This window comes from Pezoporus occidentalis, unplaced genomic scaffold (genome assembly GCF_034315485.1).
Source record: "Pezoporus occidentalis ecotype Australia unplaced genomic scaffold, CSIRO_AGI_Poc_V1 ctg36, whole genome shotgun sequence".
NCBI lineage: Eukaryota > Metazoa > Chordata > Aves > Psittaciformes > Psittacidae > Pezoporus > Pezoporus occidentalis.
Window position 1 is genome coordinate 418283 of NW_026915591.1, and position 18708 is coordinate 436990.

Below are 18708 nucleotides of genomic sequence, written 5' to 3' on the forward strand. Positions count from 1 at the left end.
AACTCATGCAATAATCTTGGATGCAATTCAGTCTTCTCAAATTTGTTCTTTCTTAAATGTAATGTACTTTACAGTGAATTTTTCATATTTTTAAATAGAGAAATAGCTTTAATTTTGCTTAATATTAATTTACAGTGCAATTGGAAAGCTGTCCTTTACTTGTCAACTAGCAAAAGTTATGGTTATGTTCCTGTTCTTCATTATTACTGAAAGCACAAAAGCAAGCACATGACTGTACACTGACCTTCACCTGTTCCTAAATTATGTGTTTCAAAAGCCTTGAATCTGTTTAAGGAGAGTTGCTGAAACCCGAAACAAACTTGGTCTATTGCTTTATAAAGTAGATAAATGTAAAATTTAAGTATTACATTTCAGGCTCTTCCTGTACTAAATAGCAAAATTAGAATGAGGGAGAATACAGCTGGGAAGTGTGTCTGGTTTTAGAGAATAATTTTTTGTTACAGGCATTGATGATTACTTTGTATCATTTGATATGTTTCTATTTCTGACAGAAAATCACCACAATCACTAGAAAGAAAATGTCTTTCTGACCAAGATTTTTAAAAGCAGTGATCTTAAAAAATTAACAACTCTTTGCCACACAAATCATGACAAATTGCTAACTAATTCCGATAGATCCAAATCTAAGAAGAATCTTGAAATACCCTTTGCATTTAAAATTTCATTGCTTGCACTCTGCTTGATTTTCATCAGGATATTTTTAATATCAAGCAAACACATCAGCTGAGCATTCAGAGGGAATGTAAACTTAATTAGGAAAGCAAGCAGTGGGTAAAATAATTGCAGAAAGCATCTTTTGCTGCATGTCACTACCTAACACAACAGCCCAGAAATATGTAATACTTACGAGCACCACTACAATAAACTTGTTCAATAATTTCAATTGAAAAGCAGGAATCAACGATTTCTATTTTAATTCATTAACTTTTAGTAATTTCCACCGTTGTTTCTAATGATACAATAAAACCTTGCAATGAGCTCTGGTAACGTTCATGTGCATGTTAAAAGAAAGATTAGCTTAAATGTAACTCCACAGGACAAGAATTATAGTAAATGCATTATTTTCCAGTAGAAAAATGGCTTGTAAGTTGACAGATTTTAGTTTACAAATTTTAGACAGTTGTCAGATGGGAACTGCAACATTCAGTAAGTATTTAATCTGCTTAAAAACACAGAAACCTTTAGGTTGTAAAAGACTTTTGGAGATCATTGGATCAAACCTCCTACTCAAAATCAGGCTAACTTCTACATTAGGTCTGATTTTTCAGAGCCTTCTCAAGGTTTGAATTTCTTCAAGGATGGAGGTTCCTCAGCCTCTCTGGGCAAAGTGTTCCAGGGCTTAACTACTCAACTTGGGTATGTCTTTGTGTCCTTTGTGCTTCTGTTACAATTTAAACGTAAATATGGTAACAAATAACTGCTTCTTGTGACTTTTCACAGCACAGGTTTTGAAGGTTTGCTTTGGTAATAGTTTATTGTGTGATCAGGAATAATTTTGCAAAAAACTTTGGTTTTGTCTTAAGTGGCATGGAGGGATTGAGAGAATGTAATTATTTGTTCAGCATTATTACAAGATATGTAAAGCAGAGGTGACTCCAGGGTTGATACTCTAATTCTGAATGGTCTTGATCTTAAGAAAGCTCAGGAGCCACACACTGAAGTCCAGATCTGCAATAACTAAGAAAAAAAACCAACAAACCAACAAAACCAAACAGTAGTATCTAATAAAGATTTTGCTATTTCACCATGTTAGTGCAATGCCAACTTGCATATGGTTAAATGAACTTGTCCTACTGCAATGTATAGTAAGATTTTAAAAGGTGACTCACACTTAAGGCAAATGACATGACTACTGCAGTCCTTATGTTTTTGTCATTGTATAATTTAACCAGCTGTTCATCTGAACAGCTGGAAAGGACAAATCTATACAAAGATAACTTCATCTGTCTTGCTGATTTTTTTTTTTTTTCCTATATTCTGGTACAAATCTATTGAATATTGGCTTGTGTTGACCTAATTTGAAATGAAAACTCTGAGGTCCCAAAGGAACCCAGCACACAGTCTCTCCCCGTCACGCAGCAAGGAAATCAAGTCTTAAGCACTCATTTACTTGTGCTGCTGAAAGAGTATGAGATAAAGACACGAGTTAGGCTCAGTGTCTGTATGATTAGCACACTTAGTTTGTTGTTTGTTTGTTTTTAATTCAGCATCATTAAATTAATTATACATATCAATTACATATAAATATATAATATATGCATATGTGCACTTTACGGATCTGGCATTCCGATGCGTATGCTCAATTTGGGAAAACAGCTTTAGTAAAAAAACTTGTGAGCATTTAACAGTGTTACAGCATTTTTGGAAGTAGAAGTTTTGGAAACTTTTGAAAAGTATTATGGAAAAAGAATCTTAATTATGGAAAACTCCTACATCTTCCTGTAGAAGACATATGCACTAGGAAATCCTGACAAAAGGATATATACCCTGGAAACCCCTCCTCTTCTTCAAAATTTTATCCTTCATTAAGAGTAATGAACCTCTAAAAGCCCTCCAAGTATGAAGTCCTCTATAATTTTCAGCAAATAGACAACATGACTTTTCCATATAACTAGCATCACAGCTGTCCTATTGAAATACAGTAAAACATAGGCTTTAATGCATTACAAGAGATTTTGAACCTAATTTATCTGGTAACAATTGGCTTCATATTCACTAATAAAAATTATGTAAACCCAAAGTTCACATTATTACCTCTGGTGTCAGAAGTTGCACTGAATTTACTTGCAAAAGAGTGTTAGATGTTCTACAGTTCAACGGTAGTCACTAATAAGTTAGGATGACAGCTGTTGTACATCTGAAGCTAACAAATGTTATGTGACCAGAGATGACTGGCATGACATGTGGCCATAGCCTTTTTATACAGTTATGTTCTCAACTATTTTAAAAATGTCCACAAAAGTCCTTCAGAAATACTGTTCCCAAGAAGTGGGAAAACTGATCCTTTAATATTTACCCCACTCAGTTAGTTGCATATATTCACACATTATCACAGAGCTAAACTGTTTAAACTAAATTTTAAACAAAAATAGTTAATCCAAATTTTTCATCTGGAAGTCACGTTCTTAGCACTGTGATTTAAAGCTGGATTCACTTGCTTGAATGGGCATATATTCAATTTCCATAAATCAATTATCATTTCAGCCTTTGTATCTGCGAACATAAATTCAGGCACATGCCCATATGGACAGACAAAGTGCAAAGACAGAACTGTCTTCCAGGCAAATTCCAAAAGCAAGTGTGAAGTTCAGTATTGAAATATCACTCCCTTTTCTGTCCTTATTCACAAGCAGTAAAAGCATTTTTAATCTATCTAATATTTTCCCAGTCTTCCTGGAACTTTTACCTTCATAATTTTTTTACTGATAAAAGTATTGCTATCAATTTATGTCCATCCTAGATACTTAACACACAAAAAGGTTCACTGTAAGGATTTTCAGGGTTCCAACGAAGAAGGATTTCCAAATATGTAACTGATTTTACCTACTTACTTCACATTCAAGAAGAATACACCTCTAAACATGTTTTGGTTATCACAGTTTCTTTTGCCATTAGTGTTTTCCTACGTTTTTTACAATTAATAGATTTAGAAAAGCTTTTTCTATGGAAAAGTTGTTAACTTTGTTTTATATTTTTATCTTCTGGTACCTGAATTTTCAGTGACTAAATATTTATAGTTTTTAAAAAGACATATGAGTTTAATATTCATAATAGTTTAATATTCAATAACTCTGAGTCTGTTTCATATATGCCCTAGTTGTTATAATTTTGCATTAATTGATTTCTGAGACAGGAGTTAACTGCTTTTCTTCCCTGATAGGAGAAATACAATTGGAAAGACAGCTCATCCATTTCTTCCCATGTGCTCAGAAGGCATGTTTGGTGCAGAGAATGGAGAGCCTGAAAGGTTTCAGGCATTTGGGAAGTTTTTTTTAATTAGGCTTTGACTAAGAAAATCCTTATATAGCAGTGATAGAGCAGATTAAAATAAAAGCATAACGCTAGGATTTACTCAAAACAGAATCTCTACCTTATTCCAAGTAATTGCCAGGGGAGGGAAAAAAATAAAAATAAAATCAAACAGTATGACCATAACTTTAGATTGCTTTTTAATAGTCTTTCTATTAGGGCAATACCCGGGATTGTATATTCACAGGTGAGAGAGTCTGGTCACATATTGGGACTAGTCCACTTAATGGCACCAGTAACAACACGGTTATGTATGTGAGGGGCATAGTCTTTCACACTCAAAACAAAAAACGTCATACAATCCAAACTTTCAGTTCCACCTTCTATGTAATAATTAAAAGGTACACTACCTCATGTATTAAAACTCTAATATTTGAAGTCAAGCACAGTCACAACTGACTGAAAACACAGTAAACCATGAGGTGATTTTAAAATGTCTGCTAATTACGTCTACTGAAATAAAGAACTATCTCAAGTATTATGCAATAACTGCGAATTGAAGAGGAAACTGGGGGGAAAAAGACTCCACATCGACAAGATTTGACCACTGGAAGACAATACAGTTATGAAATATAACAGAAAGACAGAAAGAAATAATGTGGTTCCATCTGTTACCTGTCATGTATCTTCATAAAATCCCAGACCTTCTTAGTGCCATTCTGGGGAATTAAAAAAAAAAAAAAAATCAGGAAAATAAATACCAAGTGAAAAAATTACTGTAACAAAAACAAAATTTAACAGGCATTTCTTTGAAAACTTGGTATAGCTGTTTTTATTTTATGAGACCATTATTCTGGATTTCGACAGGAAGTAGTATAGATGGTGAGAACTGCCTTAGGCCAGTTCAAAATTTTATATCCACAGTATAATGCTGATAGCTAACTTAAGACCAGGGCAGTCTTTGGGCCCAATTTTGCCTACAGTGTCAACTTCAGATTACAAATTCAATCACTCAGGTACTAGGAAGCTCTAAGCAGCTAAGTTTTAACCAGTAAAATAACCCATATGTCTATATTCTTCCATGTCCAGAAATGGTCTTAGGAGGTCAGCTCAGCACTTACCTCCTAACTAAACTAATCTGGGATCCAGGAACAAGACATCCTTCCCTCTAACCCCTTACAAGGCCCTAAAATAGTGGTTTTGTCCATGATATGCCTAACATGAGGAGATCACGCTCCTTCTTCTGTACAACAGCTGTTACTCGGCACTGCTTGTGGTGGTGAGGATTCTGTATAACAGTAGGCTTGAAGCCACAGCGTTCACCCAAGAACTGGGAGGCATAAAATGAATTATTTTCTCAAGTTGGGCCAATTTCTGCCCTCTGCTATCCTAAAAAGAATGACATCCACCATAGCACAGATTAAACTGATCCCTACAAACAAGCATTCTTCCACAGTTATGAACATGTACATTGCTTACATTTATATTCTATCTTCTATGATCATCTATACTCATTCATACAGACCAGTGAAGAGATACATATATAATTCTTTGCCATGCTTATCAGAAGTGTGGCAGTATTTTTCACATGAAATACAACTAAGATTTCACTCCTAGGTCAGTTGTATGTCAATATAAGGATCAGTATGTAACCAGAGGAAATTCTTTTGGTTGATACCTTTCTCTTATTCGCATGGCAAAAACTAACCGGCTGAAAAGTTACATACCTGAACCACATTTAATGTGAAAAGCAGCACAAGCTTTCTATTATGAAGTACAGTTAAGTAGATGATCAAACCCTAAGCAACTGGTTAATGATTTAAAGCAGGTAAATGTGAGCAATGAAAGAAGAATTAAGTTCAGTTGGTGGGTGAAGGTGCCAAGCAATACAGACAGGCCCTTCAGCTCTATTACAGATGTCATGGCTACCAAGTACACAACAGCTGGTGGGGATTAGATAACAAGGACTCTGGTTCAGAGATTAAGCTCCTGAGCTTTACGAGTTTACCAAGCTTTTTGGAAGAGTGACTGCTTGCTAGCTGCGTTGCTCTTCATTCCCACAACTCTAATTATAAACAGTTGTCCACCTCAAGAGAAATTCTAGTCTACTCTTCCACTGGTGTCTGTGCATACTTTCTGTTAGCATTGACAGGAATCAAACGTACACATTACAAGAGAAGCCCTGTTACCGTTTAAATGCAATATAATGTAGAAAGAGAAATATCAACAGCAAATTCTCAGTATGAACCAAAATACTAATGTGACTGTTTATCAAGCTGAGTGTATGAATCTGTTCCACCTGGTGAGACATATTGGAACAACTTTGAAAAGACTATGATACAACACATAGTTGCAACACTTGAACTTAATAGCATAGGCTATGTTGTATGGCAAGATAATTTAAGGTATTAAATGTGTAAGGTCCTTCTGTAGCTTTATTTCTAAAAGATATGTATTCTAAAAGACACGTATTTATTTCTGCAAGACATGTATTTGTGAGATTTTCTCGTTTGTAGATTGCTATGCAATTTTCCATTTGACATGAGCCTAGGAAAATGTGGACCAAGGATAATGTCTTCTGCGTGTACCTTCGTATTATTTCTCTAATTTCAACTGCACCCTACCCCAAATGGTAAGATGTGCTACCATCATCCATTCTCCCTTTAGTGTTCATTTGGGAGAAATGCAGTTGTCCAGCTGATGGAAAACATAAAACAGCCTGAATCAAGGCTCTCCTTGCATTAATTCATGCTATTAGTCCTGTGATACTACTTCCTAACGTATGATCCCACCAACAATCTTCCTGCCTCTTTCCTCCTGCTATCATTTGGCAAATTATAGAGCCTTATTGCTTTGGAGCACTTATGAAAGGGTTTCAAATAGCTGAGGAAAATTACACCCAAGAGAATCATCCTCATCCAGATGGGATCCATCAGATTTGAATGACCTCTTCTCAAGGATGAGCTCCATTAGCATTAACAGAATATACTTCACAGACCTACACATAACTTTTAACAGAAAGTGAAAGAAGGAACTTAGTATCTAAAAAGAACATAATCAAAAAAAAAACACCCTGTATTTTCTACGAGGCTGGACAACACATGAAGCGCTTTCTCTAGAACATGTTTGATTAGCTTAAAAGCCAAATTCAAAACCAGCTACAGACTAAATTAATTTGAGTTTATCCAAACAAGATGTTGGTTATCATCATACACTGACTGGACAATGTCAATTAAGCTATTTTCTGCCTGTATTTGAATAAAAAATAATTTCATATGCTCAACCTGCACCTGTCCAAATAAATAAATCAATAAACAAATGAAACATTCCAAGATCTCATTGTTTACAGTGGCAAAAACTCAAATGAGTTCCATTCATGCTCCATTGTCCAAGTCAAATGTAATTTGAACGCAACCGTATAGAGCTGAGTTTCTATTGTACCCAATGTGTGGTTCGTTCCTAACAGACTAGTATGAAGGTTGCTAATTATTAATAGCATGTAAACAGTTACCAATGGTTCTTATGCTGATTTGCATACTTTACAGAACATTAATTCTAACCAGTTTCTAACCAACTATATCAAGCTGTATGTAATATCCTATCTTATCTTTGAGACAAAAATATAAACTTCTGAAACTGCTCAAAATTCATGCTTTTAAAAGCGAAGCAGCTGTGATCACTTGTTAAAGTGTTCCACTCCATACATTCTGGCCTTTGACAATGACATCATATCACCACAGTTACAGATAGTTGGAAAGAATAAAAGGTATCAATGGTCAACATTGCCCCCCAAAAAGATAACTATCTTTGTGAAATACAAAAGCTCTCTCAACTCCTTAACACTCTTCATTTTAATAAGCATATATATTATTATATAAATCTATTCTCTAATGTCTAATAAGGAACAATCAAAGTGTTTGATGCACCTCAATGTGTTCTTTGATCTGCATCTCAGTGAAGTGAGAGAAATAAGCGTGACTGATCACTATAAGATCTAAGCACTGATGACAGGAGGGAGAAAGGAGTGTATTCCTGAATTTGAGAAACACTTTAAAAAATATTTTTCAAATTGGAAATGGGTCTTGTGACGTTGACTAATATGTCAAAAGTATTTTATATTAGGTTTTATTTGTTCAGAATAGCAATTCTGATATTGCAACAACCTTGTATAATACATATTTGATTTGGTAAATCTTTAATCACAAAGTAATAACACTCCAGTTCTGTGTTCAGTGGTCAAGTTTTATGATGTTGCAATGCTGAACTAGTGCATATAGTACATATAAATTAATAAAGCTGTATTCCAGGAGAAGCAGCATATGAGAAGGCTTCATTTCATATTACACAGAAGACAGATTACTTACATAAGCACAAATTGCATAAGAAAGTCGTATCAGGTCAGATGAGATGTCCATCTTTCCTAGAATCCTGTCTCTAATGGCAAAAGGAAAATACAAGAACTGAGGAAGCATACAGCAATATTCTACTGAGCCTTTGACAAAAGGCAGCTGAAGGGTGTCAAAAGACTATCCCTTCAAAAAGGATCCGAGTTAGTACAGTCCTCCTCTGACAAGCAAGGACAAATAGCCACTTCTATTCTACTTGAATGTGCAACGGTATGTCACAATGTATGCTCATCTTGTCTACAAGATGACTTGATCATGGCATTGACAACTTAGGATCACAACATTATGCCATCAGCTTGACAGTCTGCACAAGGAGAACTCAATCCCTTTTGGTTCAAGCGATTCCAGGACAGCCACACACTGCAAAAACCTCTCCCTCTCTGCTGGAGAAGTTGACAGTGGATGCAAGCTCAGCAGATGTGACGTACCAGCAGAGCTGTTTATGATGCCACCCATACTTGATCTGTCCTGCTTCCATCTTTGAAATCATTTTCCTAAGACTCTTCCTGCACCTGCTCACTGCCATAATTACAGGCAGGAGCCTGTTCACACCGTCTGTTACAGATAAGTTGGACTTGCCTGCAGCCTATAATCAAAATAGCATTCTTTTTCCCACCTACACTCTGACTAAAATGCCTTAAGAATAACTGCACCAGATATATTGCTATCCTCTGCTTTCCTTCACTACCTTAGACAATACAACATCTGAAAAGACATGCTCAAATTGCTGTCAGGATACCTACACAAAGAATAACTTTTGCTTACAAAGAAAAACTCAGCTAAGACTTAACCCAGGCTAGCCAATAAAGATGATAGAAAGGACATGCTATGCTAACAATGTAAGAAGAAACATTCAGTGGCACTGGTGATACTGGGTGTGCTCTACATGCAACAGACCCTGCAAGCACTCTGACACAAGTTACCTGGGTGTTGCCTTCTACTCTTCATCTGGGGAGGCTTGAATGCCTTCCTCTTTTCCCTGAGGGACAGCACCCGTAAACAGTCTGCCAGCAGAGAAGCTCTTGAGCCAGATCATACATCAGGTAAATGTGTGTGTTAACATGTAGTAACACTCAGCTCAGTGTTACACAGATTCTATCCTAGGCCTTCAAAAAAACCCAACTTAAACAAACCAATCCCGTCTCAGTTTGACTGTAGTGTACAGCCCTGCTGGGACTCTCAATTTCTCTGTAGATGCAGTTTTTTTAAATGGAGGGAAGAAGTACTTAAGCACAATTTCAGAGACAGTTGTAGGCCCTTCCAAAACGGCCATCTCCAAGGACCCTCCCAAAGAATGGGAGCTGTTTATAAATAACGGAAGTGAACTAGAGCTGTTGTGCCCCAGTTACAAATAAGACCTCAATTTTACAATGCTATTGAGCTTTGAGATAAGGAAGAGAAAGGGATAGTGGTGCAGCAGGCCAAGCCATTTAGCTAAAGGTAACCTAGGTACAGTGCCACACTAAGGGCTGACGTAGCAGAAGCCTTTAAAATCACAAATCACGTGAAGATGGTGAATGAGAAATAATTATTCACTATTTCTCACCATATGGAAGCAGTGTGTCACAGCTGGCTTCCGACGGAGAAAGGCTAAGGCTTATCTGGGCACGAATTTGTTTCCTTTCAAGGAGCCAGTGCTAAAGTTCAGCAGCTGCACAGAGAAGTTTTCATTGCTTGTTTTATGTATAAAACAAATACCTGATAGCTTCTGCAACACCTACCTGCAAATTGTATACATGTATGTTCTAAACACGTGCAATCAAAGGCTTATAGTTCTTAAGTTTAATCACAAATTTTATTCTGAAGAGTAAACTGAAAACATATTACTGTAATAGGTTCAAGAACACTCACAAAACTTCTTTACACACTTCCTTTATATAGTAATTGTTTCACAACATGACACAAGAGTGTTTGAACTATATCCTCAACATGCAGGTACAGTCACAGGTTTCTTGTAGTTGCTTTGCTAAGAGTTCAGACCAACTCAATCAAATTTTTAAATTTTTAACCTTTTTTTTAATTGTTAGGGTTGGAAAGGACGTTAAGACCATCTAGTTCCAAACCCCCTGCCATGGGCAGGGACACCCTATGCTAAATCATATCACCCAAGGCCTCGTCCAACCTGGCCTTGAACACTGCCAGGGATGGAGCATTCACAACTTCCCTGGGCAACCTATTCCAGTGCCTCACCACCCTAACAGGAAAGAATTTCCCTAAACTTCCCCTGTTTAAGTTTGAACCCATTACCCCTTGTCCTGTTACTACAGTCTCTAATGAAGAGTCCCTCTCCAGCATCCCTATAGGCCCCCTTCAGATACTGGAAGGCTGCTATGAGGTCTCCATGCAGCCTTCTCTTCTCCAGGCTGAACAGCTCCAACTTCCTCAGCCTGTCTTCTTATGGGAGGTGCTCCAGTGCCCTGATCATCCTCGTGGCCCTCCTCTGGACTTGTTCCAACAGTTTCATGTCCTCTTTATGTTGAGGACACCAGAACTGCACACAGTACTCCAGGTGAGGTCTTACAAGAGCAGAGCAGAGGGGCAGGATCACCTCCTTCGACCTGCTGGTCACCCTCCTTTTGATGCAGCCCAGGATACAGTTGGCTTTCTGGGCTGCGAGCGCACACTGAAGCCAGCTCATGTTCATTTTCTCATCAACCAGCACCCCCAAGTCCTTCTCCACAGGGCTGCTCTGAATCTCTTCTCTGCCCAACCTGTAGCTGTGCCTGGGATTGCTCCGACCCAGGTGTAGGACCTTGCACTTGGCATGGTTAAACCTCATGAGGTTGGCATCAGCCCACCTCACAAGCGTGTCAAGGTCCCTCTGGATGGCATTCCTTCCCTCCAGCGTATCAACCGAACCACACAGCTTGGTGTCATCGGCAAACTTGCTGAGGGCGCACTCAATCCCACTGTCCATGTCAGCGATGAAGATGTTAAACAAGACCGGTCCCAACACCGATCCCTGAGGGATGCCACTCGTTACTGGTCTCCAGTAACAATTCAACAAATCAAATGTTTTGTTGGATCTGCACTGATTTAAGTGATTTCTTGCAATGAACTCTGGACAGACAACACATGACTCAAGCAGAAATGATCTTTACCCAAAATCTATTTAAAGCTTCTCCTATCTTATTTGCCTTATTTAAGTACTTAAAAAATTTAAACCCAACTGAATTAAAGGCACTTCCCTGTCATCTCCCATGTTTATTTACAGAAAACTTCTGCTTGAACAGACAAAGCTGAAATGGCCAAAACTACCTCAGTAAAAAGGGATGATACCTTGTATTAGATTTTTGAGGAGACTGGTTAACAGTCCACACAGAAAGATCACTTTAAATGCTGAGGACTTATGTCCAAAATAAGCAAACTAACTTCACGTATGTCACTAAAAGAGAAAAAAAAAATCTGTCTGTGACAATGATTAACTTCTTAATGTTTACATTACAGGAGAGACAACATGACGTTTGGCGACCCATTGTGATAGGAACTAAACACATGTAGTGGGAACAGTTCCTGTTCAATGATCCAACAATTCAGCTACAGCCCAGACAAAAGTTGGTGCAAACAAACAGCAGCAGTTAAGAAAAAATGAAGAATATATTATGGCATAGATAAGATACATGCATGGATTATGAAGGTTAAAATGACAAACAACAGTCATGATCCCTTAGCCTCTGCTAGTTGGAGTAGGCTTAAAGCAGTCATCCAACAGGTAAATGTTCCATGTTCATGAAAAAATCCAACTTGAGAAGCTGAAACAATTATAACATAAAAATACCCCTGTCCTCATTGCTCCATTTCCTCTGCTTCCACACTAAGACACAAAAGTGGTTAATGTCCTCAATGCAAAGGGATTATGACCATTCTTCATACAATAAAATACTAATGTTACAGGTAAACAGGTAAGAATTATTTGGCAAATAACGGTCTTAAACCAGAGTCAGCAAAGCCAAGCAAGTGTGCAGTCCCTGTTTAATGATTTACACGTAAGAAAACAGTAAAACTCCCTGCAGGAATAATCACATTTTGCTTTTTTCTGTGCTAAAAAAAAAAGTTACAAGGCTATGTTTTTCTTCAAAAACGTGTATAACTTGGTTTTCTATTGCACTTATTTTCACATTCCATCCATCTTCTATAAATTTATCTACACAGTTTAATATCAATGTGCACATCAATGTCTCTATCTGAAAATTCACTGTACATTCTGTTGTTGAGATGTCTACTTGCTGTCCAACACCACATGGCAAGAGAACACCAAACTTCTCACTTTATTAGATGGGGTTTCACCAAGTTAATCCAGATGAGCAGCATGCCTGGGGAGTCAAGTAACTGACTCATGAAGACGGACAAAGATCTAAACCAACGCAGCCAGCTCCTGCCGCCTCCTTCCACCTTCAGTTGCGGAAGTAGTCTTAGCTTAATGCTTTTCAGTCATAGTCTCCTTTTTATTGCAAATAAAAGTTGCCAGGAGGTAAATTCACAATAAAAGCAACTCATTAATTCAGTACTTTTTGATTTTTAAAATGCATGATCCTACAACGTGAAAATATGCCCTGAAGATGTGCATTAGCTGCTGCTTCTCCTGGAGTCACAGCTCTTGGGCTAAACAGAGTGGACTTTGCCAGCAAGACAGGAGACACTGGACACTAAAAGTTAAGCTCTCATCCTCCTATAAATGAACCTTTCCCTTCCTTTTTTCACCTGCTACAGAATAAGTGCTCCTATCAGTTGAGATTTCCTTGTTACATTTCTTTTTCCAGCTTAATGGAATCTAATGCCAATCTGTAGCATTTTTCAGTGGAAACAGATGAGAATTTATAACCTAATATAAACCATTTCTTGCCAGCTGAATTAGTAATGCTATACTCATTGTTATATGCAATCAATACATAATGTTTCCAGTGTCCTCAATGACATGCCCACAGAAGCTGTACTTCCAGGAAAAACTCAGGATTGAATACTTTATCCTCTTCACTTTCCTATTGTACATTTAGTGACCAAATTACCTTGCATTATCTTGAGTATTTTTTGTAATATTTCTAAGCACTATGTCATATACAAAAATGATGCAAATAAATTAAAAAAATAAACCAGCATTTTGACCCCCTAAAATCCACAGTTTGGGATTTTTTTTTTTTTAAGATATTAAGAATAAAATTAAATACCTGTTCCACATGCTTTAAAAGCTTCATTGCTTCATGCTCGATATTTTTATTGGATTAATAAACTAGTGGAATGGGTTTTTTTTGTTTACAGAAAGTAGAGGGCTGCCATGCTGTATCTAAATCTCTTCATCCACAAAAAAACAATGCAAAGGAGGAGTCAAGAATTCAAGGATAATTAATATTCAGCTTTTTCATGTAAAAGAAAAATGCTTTCCTGAAGAGACTATTCTGCATCTGAAATCTGTCTGAAATAATGACTTATCATAGCCTTTTTTGTCAGCTTTAAAGGTTTGATTTGTGGCAAGCAGGAAGAAAGCTGTTTTCTTTCCATGTAATTACAGATTTCATAGAAAGTATTACAAATTTTTCAAAACGAAAGGAAGCACTTTCAGCTGGCGTAAACCCGTGCAACTCAGTTAAAAAAAAATATCACTAAAATAATTCAAATTTGCATTAGTTGATCGCCTGCCCCTTCCCTTTTGAATGTATAGTATACATCAGCATTAGGTAACTCTTATGCTTGGCTATCAAATTACTAACTACTGATTTAAATGCAAGGGGAAGTGGCTGGTGTTAAAAGTCACTCAATCTTAGGGTGCAGTCCTGCAACAGTGTAAGACAGTCAAAATCCAGCCTGCCCCTTGTTCTACCCCAGCTGCACAGCTCTGTTCTACCCTTATGACTGCCATTTGTGTAACTACACAGCAAGCTGGTTCTGGGAACTGATGTGATAAGGAAAAAAAAATGCTCTACAATAAAACCTGATTGAAAAAAAAATACAGATTTTTTTGTAGTCAACATTCATGTAATGCCTTTTTATACCTACCAAGTTTTCACCACTGACTATTAAACAAGACAGCCCTGGTCTACTCAAAACTACGCAAAAATTGAGATGTACGTGATAAGGAGTGTTCCAGAGAAAGACAAATGAACACAAAAAAGCCGAAATTACAATTTCAGCCCACACCCACTAATCCACTCCATCAGACTGCACACGCTGGAGTAAATGAAGCTTCATCTTCAAAAGCAATTTGCAGAATTACTTGCTGATGTTGAAGAGCTACTTCAAAAGAGTTTAAGTGTTATGGAATTTTACTGTTTTTTTTTAAACAAGCCACTGTTTAAGCTTAAGAGGAAGGGGGGGAGTGTTTGTTTTTTAAACAAAGCTCGTAAGATTTCATCACTAAACTGTCCAGAATGTTTATTTTAAAAGCATCATGATTACAAATAATGTCATTTTGCAGTTTTTAACTTCCCATTTGCAAATGTTTGAGTTAGAAATTACTGGTTTTAGTGCCTTTGTGGAACCTGCGTTCAAAAATAACACAAACTGATGACTTTTCAACAGCATTAAAATTGAACATTCGATCTGAAGCAGGAATATTGCTGCTAATTTGCAATATTAACAATTTAAGAAGTAAGACTAAGCTTATGGGGACAAATTATCCTATGCACTAAAGAACAACATGCCAGTTCCAGCTGACACGGACAGTTCTGGCCTGGGCAAAGTTACAACAGCTCCACTACACACATTTTATGTATAAGGATCTGAAACAAGAGACAGAGGTGCTCAGCTCTATGTGATACCAAACTCTAAGATGGACGTGACTTTTTATCCGACAATAACTGGAAGACATAAAGGTACTTCTTGAAGAAATCATAATGTATACCAGTGGAGACCACACCAGAGATACCTCAAGAGACATAAAATCTATGGTCACAGACTGTAATTTTTACCACCCATATCAATTTTCTCTTCAAAGTGAGGGTTATTCTGGTGGGAGTTTGTAATGAAACTGCAAACAGATAGTTATGGCAATAGAGTTTACTGTTCAAAGGTGAAATTTTTTCACACTTTAGGAGGTAAAATAAACAATGGAGAAAGCATTAATTTATTCAACTGTTATTGCAAAACTGGGCCAAGCCACTCTATTCATATTATGTACATCAACTGCCAGAACAATTACAACTAAGATACTTGATGTGTAAGTAAACTTTCTCGTATAATCCTCTGGAAGTTTACTTTTCAGATCGCAGTTTGGTTTTTGTGTGTACTTTTCAACAATGGAGTTGTTGCAGTTTAGCTTGGCATTCAGCTATCAGTAAGATCACTTACCTCTGAAGGAAATTTATAAAACATGAGAATTAAGCATATATAAGTACACTAAATTCAGTCAAATCTCTTTTCTCCCCTTGTTTTGTTTTTAATATACATCATTATTAAGAATAATTGCATATACATATCAAACACTTTATTCCAAGGCAAATACGTAGAAGCACACTGAAATCTATACTACAAAAAATAAGGATAGAGCGCTTGAGTTAAGAAACACGATATGCACAAAGGTCAAATTTATGACTTTTCTCACATCATTGTACTGACAGGTCAGCATATAATTTAAGGTTATATGCTGAGCTACAGATGGGGCTTTCCTAGTACTAAGTTAACTCCAATTCTGATGAAAGGAACTAATTGCTAATAGCTAAAAGTTTTCAGACTCTGGCATTACTACATATAAATGACAAAATTTTAAGCAAGTGTTCAACTGCTCTTTGTTTTATTTAAATTCCTGTCATATTATTGACTTTTGCTAGATGTATTTCCCATTATCACTAAACTCTGTTTTCCCTTTGACATCTGTGACACACTTTCTTACTTTGCAGGGATAAAAGGAACATACTCTTTACATATTTACGAAATTACTAACACTGCTTTCTCCACTAAGATACAGTAAAACATGAAATCTGAAACCTTGACTGGACATAGTTAAGGAATATATTCCTAATAATGAAAGATGTTTTAACAGAGATAATATCACTTGCAAACTGTGCATTCAGCTGATGTGACAGCAGAAATGCTTTCTTGTAAATAAGTACTGTAATTTCAGACAGATGTATTACACATCTCACGTGGCTACTTAAATCCATAGCTGCTGAAAACCTGCAAAGTGAAGGCCTTTTCTTGCAATCTTTTCCCAGTATTTTTCTGTTATGGTTGAAGAAAAAAAAATCCCTGCAAAATTACTATCAAAGGGACAAATACTCAGGAATTTAAACCACCAAGATTTCTTCTGCCATATTTTCTGCTTAATCTGACCTAGATGAGCACTTTCATCAAAATAGTATCACCTTCTCTTTTCCTGCTTTCCACATGGTCTCCTGCATGCAAACAGCAAAAACATTTCTGCCACCACACACTGAGCCACACTAAAGATGTCACCTAGTGACTAAGCCAACTCAGCACAAAAAAGCTCCTCCATTGCCACTCATGTTGCCACTGCATAAAGGTATGTGCCACACGAAACAGGGGACAGCTGTACCTGTAATTTCATGTCCCACATTCTACAACTGCGATCTCCCAAATAAGGACATACTAGACTTGATGACATTCAGTTGAATCAATACATGTATCTTTGAAGAAGATCAGAAGCTAGAAGCAATTGATACATATCTCCTGGGTAAAATGTGATCGTGAATTGTAATGTTTTGTCTTCTGAATTCTGTATGAGGACAAGCAAAAGTGATACTAACATTAAAAGCACATCCTTGTGGAAAAGTAGCATGGATATTCACTTTATTGTACACATTACATGTCCAGTGAACATTAAGAGAAATGAAAAATAAAATTCCCTGAAGAGCCTAAGAGCCTGAGAAATACAGATACAGGAGGAACATCTGCTGCCTCCAGCTCAGAAAATAAAAGTCAGAGAAATACCTCAGCCAGAGGGCTGCTAAGAACTCCTGTGTGTTCTGTGTTTCATTTCTTTTTTCTGGAGTTTTCCTTATTTGTATAAATTGTTACATACTCGTTGAGTTAGAAAGAAAAAATCAAACAAGGCCTTTGTAGTTCAGTAATAAATGAACCTGGGGAACAAGAGACACAGACTCATATCCTTGCTCCAATTTATAATAATTCATACAAAATTCCAAAAGACTTAAGAACGCACTTTGTTGCATTCAATAACCTTCACTTTTAAGGCACTCACTGGAAAGATGGAATTGCTGAATTCAGACTTTACTCAGAACAACTGTCATTTCAGGTAAATGCCAGAAACCCCAAGTATCATCTAAACGCATTTATTGATTAATGCCATATTCTGTGGTGGGATTAAAACTGCAATATTTGTCCTAAGATTACAGAACTGTTTCTGTGCTACATGGTAAAGCCTTAGTGAAATTCAGTGAGACCCATTCCTGCAAATTCCTTTGGAAAATCGCACTTATACTCCCAGGTCACTTAAGACATTTTCCAAACAGCTAATTTTTACTGAGACATAGCTAACTATAAGAAAAATAAATAAACAAATAAACTCCTTTTTTTTTTTTTTTTTATTAGAGACCAGAAGAATGAAGAACATGTCCAGGAAGCCTGTTTTAATCTTTTGTGGTCCATTGGAATCTGCTTCTTTTGACCACAGTTACCAAGATAAAGGATCTGAATGTGAAATTTCAGACCAGTGATATGACAGACAGGGGAAATAATTCTGCACCCATCATAACACACCTAGATCAATTATACCTGTAGTAGCTGTTTCAAGATAGAGCGAGATTCAATGCAGAGTACCCACTGTAAGTCCAACATCCCACAGCAGATGCTCCTTCCTGTACTCATCCTGTGCACTCATGAGTCAAAATATCCTTTCAACCCCTTAAGAAGAGGGCTCTCCAAATGATACATACTGGACAAACACTGTTTTGGTCCAAATCACATTCCCACAAGTTGTGATTCCCCTGACCACTTACTAGTATAGCACCCCAAAGAATCTGGTACTGCTGATGACAACCCCATTGAGAATACCTGACTCAGAGACATTCACCCCATTGACTTTGCCAGGATTTAGGGTTCTCACCTTGTATCTCACAACAGGGAGAGAAGCAAACACAACTATAGTAAGTAGAAGGAGAAAATGAATCTTAAAATCAAACGCAAGGCAACCAAATACGCCTACAAGCATACTTTCTTCTTTGCTACCCTAGGTCATGACCCTCATTCAAAGGAGGAAGGAAAGAAACTGTCCTTTCATTATTAATTTTGCTGTGCCATTCAGGAAAACAACACTGATACCACCATAAAACCACAGTTTCAGTTGCCACTAGTATTTCAGCCAAATGCTAATGACCACCACCAATTGTCTAATATTTCTCAT

At 36.9% G+C, this 18708-nt stretch overlaps 1 protein-coding gene across 5 annotated transcripts in view; it reads right to left on the bottom strand.

Annotated features, from left to right (window-relative positions):
• NUDT14 (nudix hydrolase 14) overlaps positions 1-18708 on the bottom strand; it is a 63861-nt gene that overhangs the window by 30236 nt on the left and 14917 nt on the right. For 3 of the 5 annotated variants that reach the window (XM_062630694.1, XM_062630698.1, XM_062630696.1), the window contains one exon: positions 4666-4709. In XM_062630694.1, the coding sequence (XP_062486678.1) occupies positions 4666-4709 (44 nt within the window). Of the gene's footprint in view, positions 1-4665; positions 4710-8354; positions 8425-18708 lie in introns of all 5 variants that reach the window. The other 2 variants (XM_062630695.1, XM_062630693.1) reach the window with 1 other exon arrangement.